General features: G+C 42.8%; 1 protein-coding gene across 4 annotated transcripts; it reads right to left on the reverse strand.

The window, feature by feature from the left end:
• Positions 1-117: 117 nt before the first annotated feature.
• Positions 118-16,080, reverse strand: nup54 (nucleoporin 54). 4 transcript variants are annotated; one of them, XM_088910800.1, is made up of 14 exons: positions 15,819-16,080; positions 12,928-13,029; positions 10,856-10,933; positions 8,453-8,533; positions 7,369-7,512; positions 6,096-6,322; positions 5,072-5,259; positions 3,812-4,008; positions 3,614-3,668; positions 3,118-3,211; positions 2,788-2,895; positions 2,051-2,170; positions 1,307-1,417; positions 118-642 (listed from the first exon to the last, which is right to left on the reverse strand). In XM_088910800.1, the coding sequence occupies exons 1-14, from the start codon at positions 15,856-15,858 to the stop codon at positions 514-516; spliced, it is 1,674 nt and encodes a 557-aa protein (XP_088766926.1). In that variant the 5' UTR covers positions 15,859-16,080; the 3' UTR covers positions 118-513. The 4 variants fall into 4 exon arrangements, with proteins under 4 accessions (XP_088766926.1, XP_088766928.1, XP_088766929.1 ...); XM_088910802.1 differs by lacking the exon at positions 8,453-8,533; XM_088910803.1 differs by lacking the exon at positions 12,928-13,029 and having other exon boundaries at positions 15,819-15,908.
• Between the last annotated feature and the right edge of the window lie 3,519 nt (positions 16,081-19,599).

A 19,599-nucleotide genomic window follows, 5' to 3' on the forward strand; every position in this document is an offset into this window, starting at 1 on the left:
TGCAAATCACATTTATATAATATAGGTAACTCTTGTAATATAAACAAGTCACTGATACAATTATAAATTCCGCGGCATTGCTTTCAAAACTACCCAAATAATCAATGATGCATGACGTTATTTATAAACCTTTTAATCCATCACATTAAATCAGTTTACAACTTATGCCTCAATACAAAGCAATACCAAAAGTAAAAAATATGGTTTTTGCATATTTACTTACAATGACAGGTGAAAGCCTTTAAACGCCTGGTCTGTCAATATGAAATATTCATTTTGTGTGGGGGGGTGGAAGCATGGATTTTGCTCTATAAACCATATTGACAAGTCACCGGTATCAGTTACTATGGGTATCGGGAATGGAGTGGCAAGTAATATATCGGAGCCTGGGTCTTTCAAAAGCAAGACAAGTAGTGCGCTCTAATGGGTGAGCATGCCCTGCTGGCCGAGGTCCCAGGTCCCTAGGTCTGCAGATGTTTTGATGACAGCCGGCAGAAAACAAGAGTAATATCGTCAGCTCAGTACTCCTCCTCTAAGGTGTACACCATCATGAAGCCCATGTTCGATCAGCTTGATGTCTTCCAGATCATCTTTAATGACGCTGATCAAATGACTAATTCCTTCCTGCTGCTGCTTCAGATGCTGGTAAAAAAAAAGCATCATCAGAAACTCTTTAAGCATGAGGTGAAACATACACAGAAAAGGCAAGGATTTGAATATTTTTAGTTTAACTGAATTTGGATTCGATAAAAACTTTGCTAATTCTTGCACTTATACTGTAATTAACAGTAATAATTTAAGTTGAAATGAGAGCTAAATGCAGACAGTTTTGCAACCAGCTTTTCAACATTACTGACCTGTTTTTAAACATTCTAAACTCAAAGAACTACAGACATATTTTAACCAAGAAAACGGATATTTTCAAAAAACATACTGTGGTAATTTTGCATAAATGCATCCATCCAGTACTGTATGTATATGTAAAGTAAATGATATCTCATGAAAAAGATTTTGCACAAAATGCAGTTATTTATGCTCTTTAGATCTTTTGACAGATCTGCAAATATAAAGCAGTTGTGAACAAGATCTATCCCTTTTTCCAAAAAATAAAATGCAGTATTTTACTAAGACTTACCTAATTAAAGGTTATATTAAACTCAAACAATTCTAAGTCATTTCTATTCAGCCAGTGAATACTGCATTGAGGCATGACTGACCTCAAGATCTGCACACTTGTTCTAAACCTGTAACACTGATACAATCACCCCGCTCCAGCTGCAGTGGCCCAAGACAGCTCGAGACTAACCTGCTTAATTTCCCGCAGGAGGTCAGTGTCCACGCTGTAGCGCTCCTCTGAGCGCACCGCTCCAAAGTGATTCTGCATCCTTATCTGGGACATGAGCTCGTTCAGACGACCCTGAAGGCAACGGATTGCAGGGTTACCCCCTGTAGGGCAGCCGCGCCCCAAGAGAACACTGCCGAAAGAAGTCCGAGCGAGAGCTGCACCCCATCACATTACTGTACGATATTACAGTACAAGCGGTTTTCGAAGAAAAAAAAAGACTAATTTAAAAAAAAACTTGACAAGTACACCAGAGCGTTAATTCATCTGATCAAAAATGAAAAATGTTTGATCTTACGTGGTTTCCATTATTTTTCTAGATTGTAAAACTGGCATTCGTTGAGATTGCCAATCCCGACCTTATTTACCAGAAATACTAAATCAGTGTGCAAGTTTACAGTACTTCAGACGTTTTATGTCTCTTCATGTACTTTACCGTTTAATACACGCTGTATTGCTAACCGACTACGCAAACTAGGACATTTTTTAAAAACGGATTTAGGTTGCAGTGTAATTTGCTAAATCTTAACCACAATAAATATGCCGCTTCAGACAAGACTCAAGACCCCCCGGGAAAATTAAAGTGGGATGTCAGGCTTTGCATTTAAACAGACAGACGCATATGTGAAAAGAAATGGGAGCCAACTGGCACAGAGCCCGTGAGCATCTCGCCGAGATAACCAATGGAGAGAAATAAAGGGGAAGGACCTTGAACTGAGTCGGGGCGTTGAGCTCGGACTGAATGGTGTCCAACTGCACTCGCAGGTGCTCTTCATCCACCTGAATGGCATATCCGCTCTTCCTCTGAATCTCCTGCTTGATCAGGACCTGCAAGAGCCCAGCCGTACTCCGTACTGTGTCCGCTGCAACACTTCATAAACCAGTCACACGTGGCAGCTTTTTACTCAAAGCATTTCAATTTGTATCCGAATCTTTTCCATCATTTCAGAATCATTCTACAGAATTTCAGAAGCTTTTGTAGACCTTCCTGCCCTTTTAAGAGTAGAAAACGTTAACTGGGTTCTCGGTCCGGATACATGCATTGGCAGATAGATACAAGGAATGCCTAAAGCCCAGCATTTCAGTATCTTCTATGAGGCATTTTACAAAAAGACTTAAAAAAAATCAAAATACATCATTACCATATGCTCACTGTGTCCATTACTTGTTCAAAAAGAACTATCATTTATAACCCATCACTCAGAACCTTTCGTCGTTCTGATCATTCTCTAGTTTAGATCTATTATAATTTCCATAACATTAAGTAAGAATTACTGGTTTATAATTAGTTTGGTTTTGTCCATCTTTTTATGGATGGCTGTTACACCTGTCTCTGTGACTGCTGGAATTCAGAATCGGGGGCTGCCAAAAAGAGGTCCAACTTTGTACTTCCAAACATCAATTAACTTTCGTCTCAATGTGATTTCTCTCAGAACACATCCTACCTGTAACACCCTGTGAGACAAGTCCATCAGCTTCCTCTTGTACTGCGCTATCTTTGCCACAGTTGTTGCCTGGTTCTTTTGTAATTCACTTATGTCATCTGAAATTATCTGTCAATAACACAAACACACTTAGCGGGAAATTAATTAATTAATTAAGGTTTACAGTCTGTTCTTTGGTTTGAGCAGCAGATCGCCATGCGATTTTGCATTTTCTGAATTCTAAAATCATGCTGTAACTGCTTGCTCTAGATTGGAAAGCTTACAAGAAACCAAATGAGGCTGCTAGCTTGCACATAAAGAAAAATACGACCCAGTGAAGAAGCCACTCACGTCCACTCTAGTCTGGTGCTGCTTTGTCATCTGCTCCTGGATTTTCAGCCTTCTGATCAGCTCTTTAAAACCAACCATTGGCACTGGAATGAGTCTTCAACAGAAGAAAACACATCCTCTTACAAATGCACTGAAATCTCTAAGGCAAGATCATGTTGCGTCCCATCTTCCGAGATAAGGAATTTACTTTTTATTTATAGTATCAGTTAATGACTTTAGGAATGATACTCCCATAATTTACCAGGTATGCATTTGTTTTCATACTTAGGTGCCTTTCTAGGCTGTATTAAGGAGAAGTTTGGTTGTTTGAGGGAACATTTTTGCGTTCTGTTACCCATCGGTAATGATCACATGGGAAGCAATGAGAGTTTAATTTCTGTTACACGAGTTTTCACCTTCCAAACAGTTTCTCGTGGAACGGAATTAAACCCAGATAACGAGGTGCTGCTGAACAAAGGGGTGAGTGCAGAGACATTCAAAAAAAGCACGGACATACTTTTCTGGATCAGGATTGTCAACTTTTGCCTGTTCCCAAATGATAGGGTCCACACCTGAAAGAGAGATTTGGATCCATATCACACATCAGCTCCACATCCAGGCATTAAAGGCGACCCCCCCAACCCCCCCATCTCGGCAGACACAGAAAGCAGGGGAAGGGCTGGGTTTCCGCGAGGGGGTGGGCAAAGCAGCCTACCAGCGGGGGGGTGCTGCAGGAGCTGCTTGAGCTGCGCGGGCGACAGCTCCGTCCGCGCCACCGTCAGCACCACGCTCAGCTGCTGCAGCTGGCCCTTGACGTTGGGCTGCTCCAGGTAGCCGAACAGGGCCGTGGCCGGAATCCTCTTCGAGGTGCCGTTGGGGGAGCGCTCCACCACGTAAACGATCACTTCTGTCCTGGGAAAAAACAAGAGGACTGGTCTTCACTTGGCTTCATTACTCTGCTCTCCTCCCCACTGAGAGCTGGTGTGTGGGGAGCGTTCTGGCGCACTATGGCTGCCATCGCATCATCCAGGTGGGGCTACACACTGGTGGTGGTGGAGGGGATCCCCATTACCTGTAAACCTCTTTGAGTGGAGTGTCCAGAAAAGCGCTATATAAGCGCTATTTCTGGATTATTTATTATTATTATTATTATTATTATTATTATTATAGACAGTACGACTTGCATCTACTATTTGTTAGCTGTTACCATTGCTAGATCGTTGAATCTTTAAGCACAAAACCCTCAAAAGCTTTCAGCTTGTGCTCACGTCAAATATATTTGAATTTAAAATTACAAAGCAAAATGCAGGAAATGTACCATGTGAAGGGAGAGGAAACGGTATTTCTCTGTCAGTGTGCACGTAAAGAGCATGTAAAGAGATACAGGAATGCCAAACAAAATGAAAAACAATTCCAGGACAGGACACAAGCTGTAGCCAATAGAGTCATCCATTTATGAAGAGTCGTGTTGCTGGTGATGAGGTAGCAGCACTATCTCATTTTATATGTATGTTGCTGCAACGCAGAAAATCTTGTCAAAACGCAAAATGATCTCATTTAAACAAATGTTGTTGTTTTTTTTCTCTGAGGCACTAATAGGCATACTTTTACAATATGTAAAACTTTTAAAATACACTGTGCGGGGGAAAAAGGAAACCCAACTGAATTCTGATTGCCCTCAACTTCTTTTAAACTAGTGATGTTCTCTATCAACCATGAATTATTATTAATGATCAGAGTCACCGTAATCTATCACGTTTAACAATGTTTTCATACATGAAGAATATATTAGCTCACTGCTCTTCCAAGAAAGCAGAAATAGAAGATTGTTGCTGGCAATCACTGAATAAACAAATATATAAATGATACCAGTTCTAGTGAACAACATGAAATATGGAAATATACTGCCTGCTTTGTTCTCAAATGTCATAAGAGGACAGATTCTGGCAACTGCAGGGGTCACAGATATACTCACTGGTCATCCGGCAGTGCCTTGACTCCCTCCACATTGACGGTCAACGTCTGATTTCCTCCCAGCAACTTGTGCAGCGACTCCACTAGCTGCTGCTGTTGGTTCCGGACATCGACTTCCTTCTTGTCGAAGGCCAGGACCACCAGGCCATCCTCATCCTTACTGGCAGAGATACAGCTATACCCTACAGCCTGCAGGCGAGACACAGCCAAAGAGATAATGCACACCTGGATACCTTAAAACAAAACCCAGTGCAGCAAGAGAACAATGGAGCCACAGTCATATCTGAGGTCCCAAGAGCAGAAAGATCTCTTGTCCTCAAGGCCAGTCTTTTACAAGCTTGAGCTGTTTTTGTTAGACAAGAGAGAAATACATGACCGTAGCCATCTGATTTTTTTTATGTGTACAGTGCATACTGAAGTCGAATGTCTTCATCAATACTGTTGTTAGTCCAGAACAAAACATGGTCAAGGGAAGCAGAATTTCAGATGACGGCTATCGACAGATTACTGTGTTCAGCTTTCTTTCTGCTGAATGACCGAACTAGAATATGCCACTGTACACTGCACTACATATTGTGCAATTTTTGGCCCCTTAATTACAGGTTTTAAAGAAAGAAGCAAAAATCTGTCACAATGTATAAAACATATAAAACAAAACCAAATTACATAATGTACAAGCACATCGTAAGTAATGTCCTATTCTAAAATTCAAATTCTATTCCATGTTATATTCTAAAATTTAAAGGGAAAATAAAAGCTTCAGGGCCAGGTTACCTTTTCTTAATGTAAACAATCGAATTTTTTTTCAATATATTTGTATCATCCTATTTTATCACTGCATTCCAGTGCAGAATCTGTGTGATCCTGTCAGAAACGCTCAGCTGTCGCAGCTCAATGTGAGTGGAAACACCCTTTACCAGCTGAGGTGCACTTCGCTGTGAGCGCACACAGAATTTCCATAAGACGCAAACAAAACAGACAAATGGAAATGTAGGACAGTTATAAAAAGGAAGGTAACCCCTTGCCTTAAATCTGCAGAATGGGTTCTCCTGCGTGAATTCGACGGGGGGGATGTTATTGTTGAAGTACCCTTTGCCCGTGCCCCAGAAAGCCTGCAACTGGTTCCACTTAGCAAGGATGGCATCTCTCTCATCTCCCAGCAGCGTAGGCGCAGAGAGGGCACTGGCAGTGTTAATCAGCTGGTTGGACTGGGTAGGGGGCTGGGCCAGCTGTCCAAACAGGCCTCCCAGACCTAAACGTGCAGAACTTCTCATCAACCAACGTTCACATAAACCCCCCAGCCCACCAACGTCTTCCCTCCTCCCTTAGTCCTGATGACACAAAATGAGCCACTGCAGATATGGCGCCAATTTCAACATGAAAGCACTTCCACCAGAGGACAACACTGCTCAAGAAGGGACTAAATGAAGTTTTCATCGCGGTTGATTAAAATCCACAGCAGTTTGTCAGTGCCTCATATACCAAATTCAAGTTCAAAGTTTATTTATCAAATGCACATCAATACAGCGTACAGCAGTAATGGGCGGAGCGGTGGCTCTGTGGCTAAGGATCTGCGCCTGTGGCTGGAAGGTTGCCGGTTCAAATCCCGCGGTCGGCAGAGGAATCCTACTCTGTTGGGCCCCTGAGCAAGGCCCTTAACCCCAACTGCTCCAGGGGCGCCGTACGATGGCTGACCCTGCGCTCTGACCCCAGGTTCTCTTCCTGTCTGTGTATCTGTGTCTCATGGAGAAAAGCTGGGGTATGCGAAAAGACGAATTCCTAATGCAAGAAATTGTATAGGGCTAATAAAGAAATATTATTATTATTATTATTATTATTATTATTATTATTTGCAGGCAATGAAATGTTTCTTCCGCAAACTCACCAGAGAAAACAGAATAAAAATGACACAAGTTACAACATAAAATTATATAATTAATAACACAATAAAAATTGAATAAAATAAAATAGAATAAAATTGACTCAATATGAATAGAATTGCTATGTGTCCAAGGAGTATACAATGTATTATGTCCAAAAAGCGTAATGTACAATATGCCAAATACAATGAAAATACTACCTGTCCATGTGACCCTGACCATTTATCAGTGACCGTTTAGCTGATCACTGATTTGCTGATAGTGACTGCAGTACAGAGAGAACCCTGCCATTACTTCATAACACGCTTAGCATCGAAGACAAAATAAACACAAAACCAAAAAGTGCAGTTGTAATAACTACAATGGACTCATCTCCCTGTTTGCCAACGCGAGGTCCTAACCCCCTCCTGGGACTTACCCTGTTGCTGCAGCTGGGTGTTGAAGCCCCCGAACCCCAGACCTGTCCCCAAGCCGGTGCCAAGACCACCACTGGCGACAGTGCCTGCACCGAACCCCGAAGAAAACCCAAAGCCCTTATTCTGCGTGTTACCGAAGAGACCACCTGTGAAAGCAAAGCAGACATCTTATTAGGGCCATACTTCTCATCAAGGCACAGTGCTCTTACCACTCCGCTTTGAACAAAAGAAGTCCATCCATTATCTACAGGTTACCAGGTTGCTGTCTTTATACTGACATATGTGCAATGGGACCAAAGGATAAATCAAAATCTGAAATGCATTTCAATATAGTGTCAGCTTAGCTAGGGTTTACCCTAGCATACAGCCACATTATCCTTATTATAATGCACACAGACTCATTATTAGATTGAAAATTAATAAATGTTTTGGAACGTCTGTTACCTAGTGGCACAGAAACCCACAAACAGAATGGTTTCACGCCATTCCGTTACTGTACATATACTGTATAGAAAGACAAGGAACATGCCCTTCGTTTTCCTCAGTTCCACCACATTTTTTAGGACAGAAAGTCAGCTGTGCTCAATGGTCAGGTCAGCTGAGGATTTAGCAGGTAGAACTACACGGTTTAAAGGAAAAAGTCTGCAGGCTTTTCCAGTTTTGAAAACAGAAAGAAAAGTATGAGTCTCCTCTGGTTTCCTCCCACAGTACCAAGACATACTGTGAGGATGAGTGGGAAAATAATCTGGGAAAACTGGCACTGGTGTGAGTGTGTGCCTTGCAAAGGACTGGCGTCCCATCCAGGGTGCACCCTGCCTCTCACCCGATGCTTGCTGGGACAGGCTCTGGCTCCCCCTCGACAACAAATTGGATGGAGCAGTAAGAAAGTGGATGGACAATTCTCAGAATGTGAAAACGCAAGACCACAAAGCAAGTCAAAGACAGAAGGAAGTGCATAAGCACAAAACTAAGGGGTCAGAGGTCTGGGTATTTTTGTGCACCACTCCAGCAGCATCTCTTTGTGGCCATAGACAAGTGCATTCTCATGTTATTAGGATATTAGAGGAAACAGGCACAAGGTCTGACCTGTGTTCACAGGAGCCGCAAAGCTGAAAGTGGGCCCAGCTGCAGCAGAGGTAGTGGTTGTCCCAAAACCACCAAAAGCACCTGCGTAACATAAACCACGCGAGGTTAGGACAGGTGGCCTTTATAGGGTGCTGTGAAACAGACAAAAATGCAAGTGATTCCATTCCATCTAGAGGGATCTACCATGACTGACAGGTAAAGCAAAAACAAGCAACACAGTGAAAAGATGTTCCATGATTCACAACACAGGTAACAAATGAGAGCACTTCAAGTCTGTGAGACACAGCTGTTTCACCACATCATTCCTTTAAAATAATCAAGTAAGCCATCAGCAGCTCTTCAAACTATGATCGTCAAAGAACATGTTGGGTCATGGGACATTAACCAGGGTAACATCCTAAAGGTCATGCAGAGAGTGGACACTCATGCCAGAATACAAAATTTCAGAAAAAGGCATCCGCAAGACGAAAGCATTCGTAGTCTCAGACATGATGAAACATTCTCAAGAGGCAAATGTTGGCGACAAAGAGTTAAAATTGCTGAGCCACTACTTATTTTTCAGTGTGGAACTTAAATCAAAAACTAAATGGAAGATGCAATGAGAATATCCAGAGAGCCTCTCCTAAAACCCCTCACTAAAACCCCTTTTCAATTTAAAATACCGTGGTGTGGACTTAAAAGTGGGGTGTGAGAAGCTATGGACACCAACACCAATTTAAAACAAGCAACCAAACAAAAATGACGCAGACCTACTGACGAAAGGGAAAAAAAAATGGCTTGCGGAGTTTCTTTTTTTTTTTTTTTAAAAAACACAGAATGTATTGATCAAAGTATCTACCTGCACTAGCAAGGCTATTACCAAAATTGAAAACAGTAGCAGTGGTTGCGGAGGCACCAAAACTCCCAATATTAAAGCTGACCGCTGCCGCGTTAGCATTTAATCCGAAACCCCCAAAATTAAACCCACCAGCGGTGGTGTTGGCAGCTCCCAGCCCACCAAATCCTGCAAAGAGGGAAGAAGCAGCGAGAAAAGCAAGGCAGAAGAAGGTTAGCGCAGAGGCGGAGGGCACACAGGGTGCGCGACAGCAGAGGAACAGGTGCATGTCAACACAAGTGTAAAAAGGGGTTTGCTTCAGAGGATGCGGATACTCCCGTGAGGAGGTGGTGGGGTTTTCTTTCCACATTCCTTCCCCCACTTTTAAAAACGTCACCGTTTCTTCAGGTGTTTTGAGAGAGGAAGCTGAAAAACGCTATGTCACACAGTGAAACACGGCCCTAACGGAGGCGGTCCCCCTCCCTGCTCAACGTGCCAACGCCACAGGCTTGGGAACGCGGGTGGAGGTCCTGGCCGCCAAGCCTGCGCCGCGCCATCGGTCGGCGGGGACCCGGGGGGACCGGCCACCTTGGCAGAGCACAGGGGAGTTCCCCGGCTTGCGGCCTGCCAGCCACCCGAGAGCGTGCACACGGAGCTGCACTGCCCCCTGCAGGCGGTGAGGAGGCCCCCGCGCGTCAGGCGACCGCCAGCTCCGCGTTCACACACGTCCCCGTTGGTCCCTTGGCAGTGCAGGGCTGCAGTGGTAAACCAGCTTGGCTAATGAGTGCTGAAACTAATTGAGGGGGTAGAGCAGTAATTTAAACTGTCCATCTTATTTACTTACAGTCATTTGGTTTACCCTGCAGCAATGTCTGCTAATTTGGAAGAATGACACTGGAAGTATTTTTGCTGTCTGTATTCAGCTTCATGAACTCTTCCTACAATGCTCTAGGCTCTGCAAGCTTGGGCTGTGTTCGAATTTACTACATTTTACTTCAGCTTCTAACTTCATTAGTCAACTACTGCTAATTAGCCTGGCACATACACAAAATAGTCCAAAAACTGCGAGAGGCAAGAAACGAACCCAAGAAATATGGCGATAACCAAAGTTCACAAACCAGGGATTTTATCAAGTTAGTGCAAATGCACACTGCATTTCAAAACAGGTGTCAGATGAGTGTGATTATTTAAATATTGTGGTCATCAATGCACTGTAATACACAGGCTTCATTTATTTTACGCAAGAGAAGTCCTTTCAAAATGTTTTATCCGTATTAACTCAAGTAAAATACTGGGTGACTTGTATAGGTTTTGGCACTGCTAGAGAACTCCTTAAATCATAATACGTAATGTTCCCAGCATTCTGAACTACCCTGTTTGCACACGGTGCAACACACTGTTCTAAGCAACTATAGTGTAAGGTTCCACATACCTTACACCACATACACATACCTGACTGATAAAAGGCACCTTAAACGCAGGCTCAACCAGTTTAATCATACGGATAAAGTGTTTCCCTGGTGTTTCACTTAGTGATTTGTCTTGGGGGTTTCTCCTTGTAGGTAGAAGAGTCTAGGCCGAACACAAACCTGTATTGGCCGCGCCGAAGCCAAAGCCAGTGGATGAAGCTGTTGTTGTGGTCGTCCCAAACCCTGGGGCAGCAAGACCTACGAAAACACAGCGAGTCTATTTATTCAGTCCACCAGAATCGAGCTTCCCGGTTCTGAAAACCGCGTCTCCCAATCCTCCACTGCACCCTTGAGGGAAAAATAAAGCAAAGCTGAATTTTATCCTGCGTTAAGAGAGAAAACAAAACTCTGCTACAAGGTTACAAAATCATTAATATCGGTTATACTCTCCCACCTGGCCTACAAAATAATAAATCGCAATGAAATGTAAAATAATCAGCAGGTACAGCAATTACTCGACCAGCAAAATAAGTTGCGGTTCGCATTAGATCACGGTGCTGCGTGTCACATCCAGTTAAATAAATCTTACACAGCGTAGCCTGAGAAACCAAGGTATATCTCTGACAGCCGTGTCACTATCCTGTAGCCTGGTCCCTTCAGATCTTACAATTTAACAAACATTAAGGACTGTTCTGTCAGTACTAGGATGAAAGACGTCCAAGAAAAACAAGGTTTCCACATTCATTGATGTTGGTGGTCCAGAAAGAGACACTTCATCCCACTTGACCTGACTTTCCAAATCAGTGGGTGTCTGGTCTATCTTTGCAATGCACTGCACATTGTGGCAGATTCCAGCAAGCGGAGTGCATGTCTTGAGGTGGTCCAAAGAAAAAGTCTACACAGCTTTCTTTACAAAGATTCCAAACGAGAGGGAGCCGTTTCAGTCATGGAATGAGCAGAAAAACACTGCTCTGTATCAAAACGTGAGCACATGAAGACCGCTAAATTCTAGCAAGTATTGTGCAGCCTTTTTGTAATGTAAGCAGAAGCTAGAGGTGCCCCAGAGAGCATTAAATCTCCAACAGAAGACTTAGCTGATCTCTATGGCTGAGAAAACGATGCCGTGAAAAATGCCAAGTGACATATTTGCACGACTTCGACAGATCTGGCTTGTTGCCAGTAGGTGAGTAATTACACTGAAGGCTACTGTTTTTCTTTTTCCCAAGGGAATCGCACTGACCCCAAGGCGCTTTACTTTCTTTAACAGCAATAGATTTATGAACAGAATCACATTCAAGATCTACTTTCCTGCCAAGTGTTTTTCTTGTTATTCCAGCAAAAATGCCTTCTTCCCATGAAACAAGGAGGCCTTTTAGTGAACACCTCCCTGCTTCTAATTCTCAGTTCACCCCGAAACGGTCTCTGTTCCCTAAATCCCACTTAATTAGACATCAGTTTTGCCAGAGCTGTTATTGTCTATTTTTTATTCACATCAAGCCACTTGTACGAAGGCACCAGTCTTGACTACACCACAGCAGACAACAGCAAAGACTACCAAGGACCGCCCTTCATGTGCGTTTCCCAGTCATCAGCGATATGAAAAACTTTAAGGCATAACTCGCTTTAATTAATCTACTTCAAAAAACGTCCCCCAATAGTTCCATCTAGCTCCGGCTGGCCAGTCAAAGCTCAACCATGCAGGAAGCCACGCTAAAGTAACACAAGTCATGATAGAAAATCAGAAGATATGCACAAACATGTCGAAAATTCTCCAATTGCAAAACTGGGCAAAATAACCAAAATCAGAAGTCCAATTCGTGCCATGTTCAAGATACAAGGATTTCACAACACAAACCCATTCCATAAAAAGTCAACATCCCTTCTGTCCACTGTAATTGCAGCAAAGAACTGTAAAGGAAGGGAGGAAAATTAATCTGGGAAAATTAGAAAGTTTCCACGGTTAAAAAGCAAGCCCACAGGAATCCCCTGATTTTACAGGGGCTTGATTCTGCTTCCTGTAAAGTCTGATCCCGAGAACCCGACCTATGTAACTTGACCCCCCAGTGACTTTCTGCAGCTTTTAGTGCACTGAATCCTTCACGGGTCCACCTCCAGCAGCAAGAAGTGTCTCACGCGAAGGCAACCAAGAGAAAACTAAATTAACTTTAACTGACAAAGTTATGCCCATGGAAATGGAGAGGCTGACGCCTTAAGGAATGTAAAGGTGAAAATGAGGAGAGATATGGACTTACTACCAAATCCGGATGAGGCGGCTGTGGTGGCCGTGCCAAAGCCAAAACCAGTTGATGCTGTTGTTTTAGGGGCAAATGAACCAAATGAAAATCCGGAGGAGCCTTTAAGCAAAAAAAAAAAGTAAATCAGAATGAATAAGGCCTTGTGAATGAGCAATGGATTCTTCACCTGTAATTAATATCCTGATCGATATTAATCTTCGCTGTGGTTTTCACCAAGGTAGATTATAAAAGAATTCCACGTCACTTCATGTCATTCAGATGCTTGTTTGCATGTTTCAAGATCATTCTCTAACACAAGGCTTCCCAATCGATGTGCTCCTGATCTCAGTGTCTGCTGTATTTTTGATTCTTTAACCACAAATTTTATTAATAATTTACTAATTTGATCCCTTTGAGTTGACTGTGGATATGTTAGTAATTCCAACAGAAAACCGAAATTACCTTCAGCAAATCACCGTAATGGCTACATGGACATAGAGTTTTCATTGTATTCTGCATACTGCACTACTTGGACATAATGTATTACATACACCCTGGAAACATAGCAGCTCTATTTATATTGAGTTTTGTTATATTGAATAAATCTTATTCGATTTCTATTGCACTTTTATTATGTAACCTTATTTTGTGATTTTTTTCCCCCCCGGTGAGCTTGTGGAAAAGACATTTCATTGCCAGCAATCACTGCTGCATGCTGTACTGTTGTGCATTTGATAAATAAACTTTGATTGATTCATTGAATTATAACAAAGAAGTAACTTGTAAGAAGAAAAAGAAGGGTATTTATTTTAGACAGAATAATTTCATGTTCAGTCTGGAGGCACTGCCAGATCTAGGCAGTGTCCTGGTTCTTTCCAAACTTGATGGTTGACTTCACTATGCTTGAAACGATATTAAGAGTCACAGAAATGTTTTTATACAGTTCTGATTATGCCTTTATCACTGCGGTTGTCCTAAAAGCTGCTTGTTCTTCATGGTAGAATCTTTGCTTGAAAATCACTAGGTGACTGAGGGATCTTACAGACAGAGCTGTTATTTATTCTGAAATGATTTGAACCACTGTTAAAGTGGGTTTCCTCTTATAGCCCAAAGACGTGCTGGTAGGTTAACTGGCTTCTCTGGAAATTAGCCCTGGTTTGAGTGTGTCTGTGTGGACTGGTATCCTGCCTTGTGCATGCTGCTTGGCGAGACAGGCGCAGGCTCCTGCAGTGGATGGATGGATGGACGGACGGACGGACATTAAACCAAACAAATCAATAGCCAATTAAGAAGTGCCAGTTGCTCATCAACTTTTTACTGCAGGAACGCCAACAGGCTGGCCTTGAGGGTAGCCTCAGACGGAGTAGCTGGGACGCTCTTGTGTTCTGCAGGATGATTGGGAGTTGACAGCATTTCTTATAGGGCTGAGCCACTCTGAAGAAGGTTTGTGCACACTTTGGTGTGAAACACAAGCACCACAGGTGATACAGCATCAGTGACTGGAGCAATGCTGCTCTCACTGACAAACCAGCCCCACTCTTGACCAGCCAGCTGAGTGCTGGTTGGTAAGTTTACTTCTGGGAAGGTTAGCTCTGGTGTGGCTGTGTCTGAGTCTGCCCTGCTATGGACTTGCAGTGTTGCTTGCCAGGATAGGCTCGAATTAGATGAAGCACTTAGAAAATGGATAGATGGATGGATCGATGGATAATATTTTGAATACATAATCTGTAAAGATAATATTGATTCACAAAATTTTATACAAATGGTATGTTTCGAGTATGGGCACTATGATGAATTCACGATATTGATATGACCAGACAGGTTGAGGAGCCATCTATACAAAATGTCTTACTAAACAAAAATCCGGTTTTTATGTTAATGTCATATATATTGTTCTCATGTACCAGAGACCTTGAAATTTTAATTTCTCCACATCACGGCTTCATAATACATTTAAAATATCAGCTTGCATAAAAACGAACTGTTGATAAGTTGTTAAGTTCTATCTGTAACGTATACTTAGCGATTTATGGTGCCAAACTATTTAAAAACATCAGAAAAGTACCTAAACACAGCTGGTTTAAGTCCAGTTCTGAGCACTTGGAACGAATCAGAGATTTTTAAATAGGAATTTAGTGTCGCTTTTACAAGAGTTCGCCTACGAAGAAATTTTGGAATCAATTGTGCTTGCATATCAAATGATGAGTGTGTGTCCTGCAGAAATTATTAGTACACAGGGTACCTATGTGACTTTTCACATCAAAAGTCCATCCATTTTAAATTCTATCTTTCCATTTGGGATAATTTAGTTTTCTGTAATATAGATAAGTTATAATATTGATAAACTAAATCCCTCAAGGAAGGATTTTTAACGTGTATTGCAATGTTAGAAGTTATCAAGCACAGTGCTCGTACATTATCTAGTGGAAATTCTGGATACTTCAGGCAGGCTTTGCTTTTCATTCTCCTGATCACTCTCGAAATATCAGCTGTCATGAAATAACACAATAGCATATCCAAATGCAAGATCAATTACATGCTAATAAAGCTGTAAAATTATACACACCCAAACTGCGGTCTATATCAAGCCTTAACATACTTTTTAAACTACACTATAAATACCAAATGAACCTATATCAGAACCACTGAAGTGCAATGAGGAACTACTAATGTAAAGTAACGGAGGAGAAAAACCCAAGAGGCAGCCTACCGGCTGTAAAACAGCCTAACATGTCTTTCAACCTACAACACGGCGCGGCCGGAGACAAGAGACCCGTCACTGACAGAAAACATTTTTGTTTTAACACAGTTTAAACTAATTTTCCACTTCCATCTGATAAGACAGCCGTATGGAGAGACCTTCGGCTGCAACCATAACGACCAACACAACATATTTTTACAACACTTACCCGCAGTGTTAGAGGGAGCGCCTCCAAAGTTAAACGCCATGGTCGATGTATTCCGGTTCCGTCTACATGGAGGCTCCGTGTAGAAACACGGGCTACTCGAACAACGAGTTCCTACGTAAGCGGAACCTTGCGCTATATGTGTGTCTCAGAACAAAGCAGCACTTTCAAATGGCAACACACTTTATTGAACTCCATACATGCATATAGCTACACAGAGGTCGTTCTCATAGCAGCAATTGTTGATGCCACCACGAAGCACGTCAAACATCTGAATTTCTGTCTGACCTAACTTCTCCAGTAAAGTCTGCTGATCCCCCGTCGCCTGAAGAGGGAGTTTGTTTTTTGTTCTGGGAGAGAAACACGACCTCGGGTTCAGAGGTGATGGTTTTCAGGCTCTGCGCGTCGGGAATCACAGTGGAGCGAGGCATTAAGGACAAGATCATTTTCGGGGGATAGAGGGTGGTGCTGGTTACAGTATCTGCACTCAGGTCTATCAGGTCGCATACCTGTTCAAAACGGATAACAAACAGGACGGGGACACGATTTAGACTACGGCTGTAATCAACACATAATCTCCATCTCGAATGATAAATACTCTCTTAGTCCCAAGAACCATTTAAAATAACCACTGGGGGGGAAAGAGTAAAGGAAAAAAGTCCCGGACATTTTAAAGTTCCTCACCGGCGGTTAAGAACTAAACAGGAGAATATGCCCAAGAAAAAAAACGGACGTACTGTATGGTAACTCTACCAATGGCCACACTGAACAAACTCAACTTAATGCCAGGAATAGTTCAGGTAGCTGCGTCCCCACCCGAAGAAGGCTCCACAGCCGAAACGGTGTGTTTCCTTTCTTCTCTTTTCAGCATGGAGTACACCTTTATTTGTTCCTTAATGCCAGAAATATGGACACAGCTTCCGCCCCCCGAAGAGATGGACCGTACTATACAGCATCTGGCACCTCGCATTATCCCACAGCCCAACTTGAGAAACACTTAATCTGCCTTCGTTAAGCCTACGAAACAGAGGGAGATGTGATAAGTAAACCCAGACGACTTATCTTTTTACTCTCTTTGCTTTTCTCTGCTAGAGCTATGAAGCTGCCAGGTACCCATTCTCTGTGCCCTTAAAACAAATGCTCCTTATCCTGCGCTTTCACTTAAGAGACAGTTGGCGGCGCCGCAGCTCCCTTAACTGCTACTTCTCCAAGATAGGAGGCCAACCTGCACCACTCGTGAGAAGATGCATCTACGACTGAGACCCCTTTAAACAGAATTTAAAGGTTGCCGTTCAAACCACGTAAGGCAGCGATTTGTTAGTTCAAATGATGTTAAGGGCTCGGCAAAAAATGAAAGCCAAATACACAACGCATTAAATAAAAGAAACGTCCTTGTTCAGAATCATCACTTCGCTGGCTGCACTGATAGATATGCACTCTTCTGGTGGGGAAAAAAAAACTTTATCTGTTTTGTCCTAGTGTTGCCTGTAATCTGGCTTTGACCTTGTTAAAACAAAGTCACAGCATCATTAGAAGCGAACCCCCTATTTTTTAACTCGTCTTAGCAAGATAATATGGTTACGGATGTTGTAGAAAGACGTGCTGTTCTAATATTATAGTATATATTTTTTGAAAACACAGAAGTTCCTTTATTTGGTATGATATTACTTCTCCATTTGTATTTTGAAAGAATTAAGACTTAAATTAAGAAATAAATCAGATATAAAGTTCTCCCTGTCTGTGTGTCTCATGGAGAGCATGCTGGGGTATGCAAAAAGACCAATTCCTAATGCAAGACATTGTATATGGCTAATAAAGTGATCTTATCTTATTTTATCTTAATTCCACTCTGAGCTTGCACAGTGTGCCTGAGCTGCAGTTCCCCCTGAATTCACTTTCTCACCTCTCTGCCTGATCTGGGGTGTGGCAGGGTGCTCGCCCCAGGTGTGTGCAGCACTTCAGTGCTTAATGAAGCGGTTCTCCATTTGTGTGGAACACTTTCGGATGAAAGGTGCTGTAGAAATACAACTGTATTTCAGACAGAAACATGAGCACGGCAACAGGAAGATGCTTAATCAGTCAGCTACAACACATCTTATCTTTCCACTTCTTCAGACAGTCCCGATCGGTAATAACATCTCCAGCACCATCCGTTTGAGCACCGGAACCCCCCAGGGCTGTGTGCTCAGCCCACTGCTGTTCACACTGCTGACTCATAACTGTACTGCCAAGCACACTTAAAACTGCTTCATCAAGTTTGTCGATGACACGACAGTGGTGGGCCTCATTAGCAACCATGATGAGTCACCATGCAGAGAGGAGGTGGAGCAACTAGTAGACTGGTGCACAAACACCAACCTATCTCTTAATTTAAACAAAACAAGAGATAATCATTGACTTCAGAAGTGTCCACGCTGATCACTCCCCACTGTACATCAACGGCTCCCCTGTGGAGACAGTTAGAAGCACCAAGTTTCTAGGTGTACACAGTACAAATGACCTCACTTGGTCCCTCAATACCACCTCCCTAGCCAAGAAAACAAAACAGCAGCGTCTTTATTTCCTGCGGTGACTGAGGAGGGCAAACCTTCCCCCGCCCATTCTTACCACTTTCTACAGAAGCGACACTGAGAGCCCCTTGACCAGCTGTGTCACTGTCTGGTTTGGAAACTGCAACGCTTCAGACCGCAAGACCCTGCAAGCAATTGTGGAAACAGATGAACAGATCATTGGAGCCTCCCTCCCTTCCATTTCTGTCACCTATCACAAGCGCTGCTTACACAGGGCCTCCAGTATAGTAGATGACCCCTCCCATAAACTCTTTGCCCTCCTGTCATCTGGGAAAAGATATCGCAGTGTACGGGCCAGCTCCACCAGACTCTGGAACAGCTTCTTCCTGCAGGCTGTCAGGCTCCTCCACACCCTGGAATCCACTTGCACCCACTCCAATTCCAGAAACAGGGTTTAAATACCCCCAGTGTGATGCGTATATTGTTATGCATTTACCTTGTAATTTGCACTATCTGCAGCTTGCACTACGTGTGTCCTGTCTGTCTTGCCTATATTTGCACTGTGGACCAGGAGGAATGATATTTCGTTCCACTGTATACTTGTGCAGTGGTGTGAAAAAGTGTTTGCCCCCTTCCTGATTTCTTATTTTTTTGCATGTTTGTCACACTGAAATGTTTCAGATCATCAAACAAATTGAAATATTAGACAAAGATAACACAAGTAAACACAAAATGCAGTTTTTAAATGAAGGTTTTTATTATTAAGGGAAAAATAAAATCCAAACCTACATGGCCCTGTGTGAAAAAGTGATTGCCCCCTAAACCTAATAACTGGTTGGGCCACCCTTAGCAGCAACAACTGCAATCAAGCGTTTGCGATAACTGGCAATGAGTCTTTTACAGCACTGTGGAGGAATTTTGGCCCACTCATCTTTGCAGAATTGTTGTAATTCAGCCACATTGGAGGGTTTTCGAGCCTTAACCACTTTTTTAAGGTCATGCCACAACATCTCAATCGGATTCAGGTCAGCACTTTGACTAGGCCACTCCAAAGTCTTCATTTTGTTTTTCTTAAGCCGTTCAGAGGTGGACTTGCTGGTGTGTTTTGGATCATTGTCCTGCTGCAGAACCCAAGTGCGCTTCAGCTTGAGGTCACGAACAGATGGCCAGACATTCTCCTTCAGGATTTTTTGGTAGACAGCAGAATTCATGGTTCCATTTACCACAGCAAGTCTTCCAGGTCCTGAAGCAGCAAAACAGCCCCAGACCATCAC

This window comes from Atractosteus spatula, chromosome 3, assembly GCF_055471065.1.
Source record: "Atractosteus spatula isolate fAtrSpa1 chromosome 3, fAtrSpa1.hap1, whole genome shotgun sequence".
Classification (NCBI taxonomy): Eukaryota; Metazoa; Chordata; class Actinopteri; order Semionotiformes; family Lepisosteidae; genus Atractosteus; species Atractosteus spatula.

Excerpts from the sequence above, each read along its gene's own strand:
- nup54 (XM_088910800.1), bottom strand. The coding sequence starts at position 15,858 with ATGGCGTTTAACTTTGGAGGCGCTCCCTCTAACACTGCGG. Across the intron at positions 7,513-8,452 it reads TGCGGCTCCTGTGAACACAG|GTGGTCTCTTCGGTAACACG; the intron begins GTCAGACCTTGT and ends TTGCTTTCACAG. Across the intron at positions 3,212-3,613 it reads GACAATCCTGATCCAGAAAA|ACTCATTCCAGTGCCAATGG; the intron begins GTATGTCCGTGC and ends CTTCTGTTGAAG.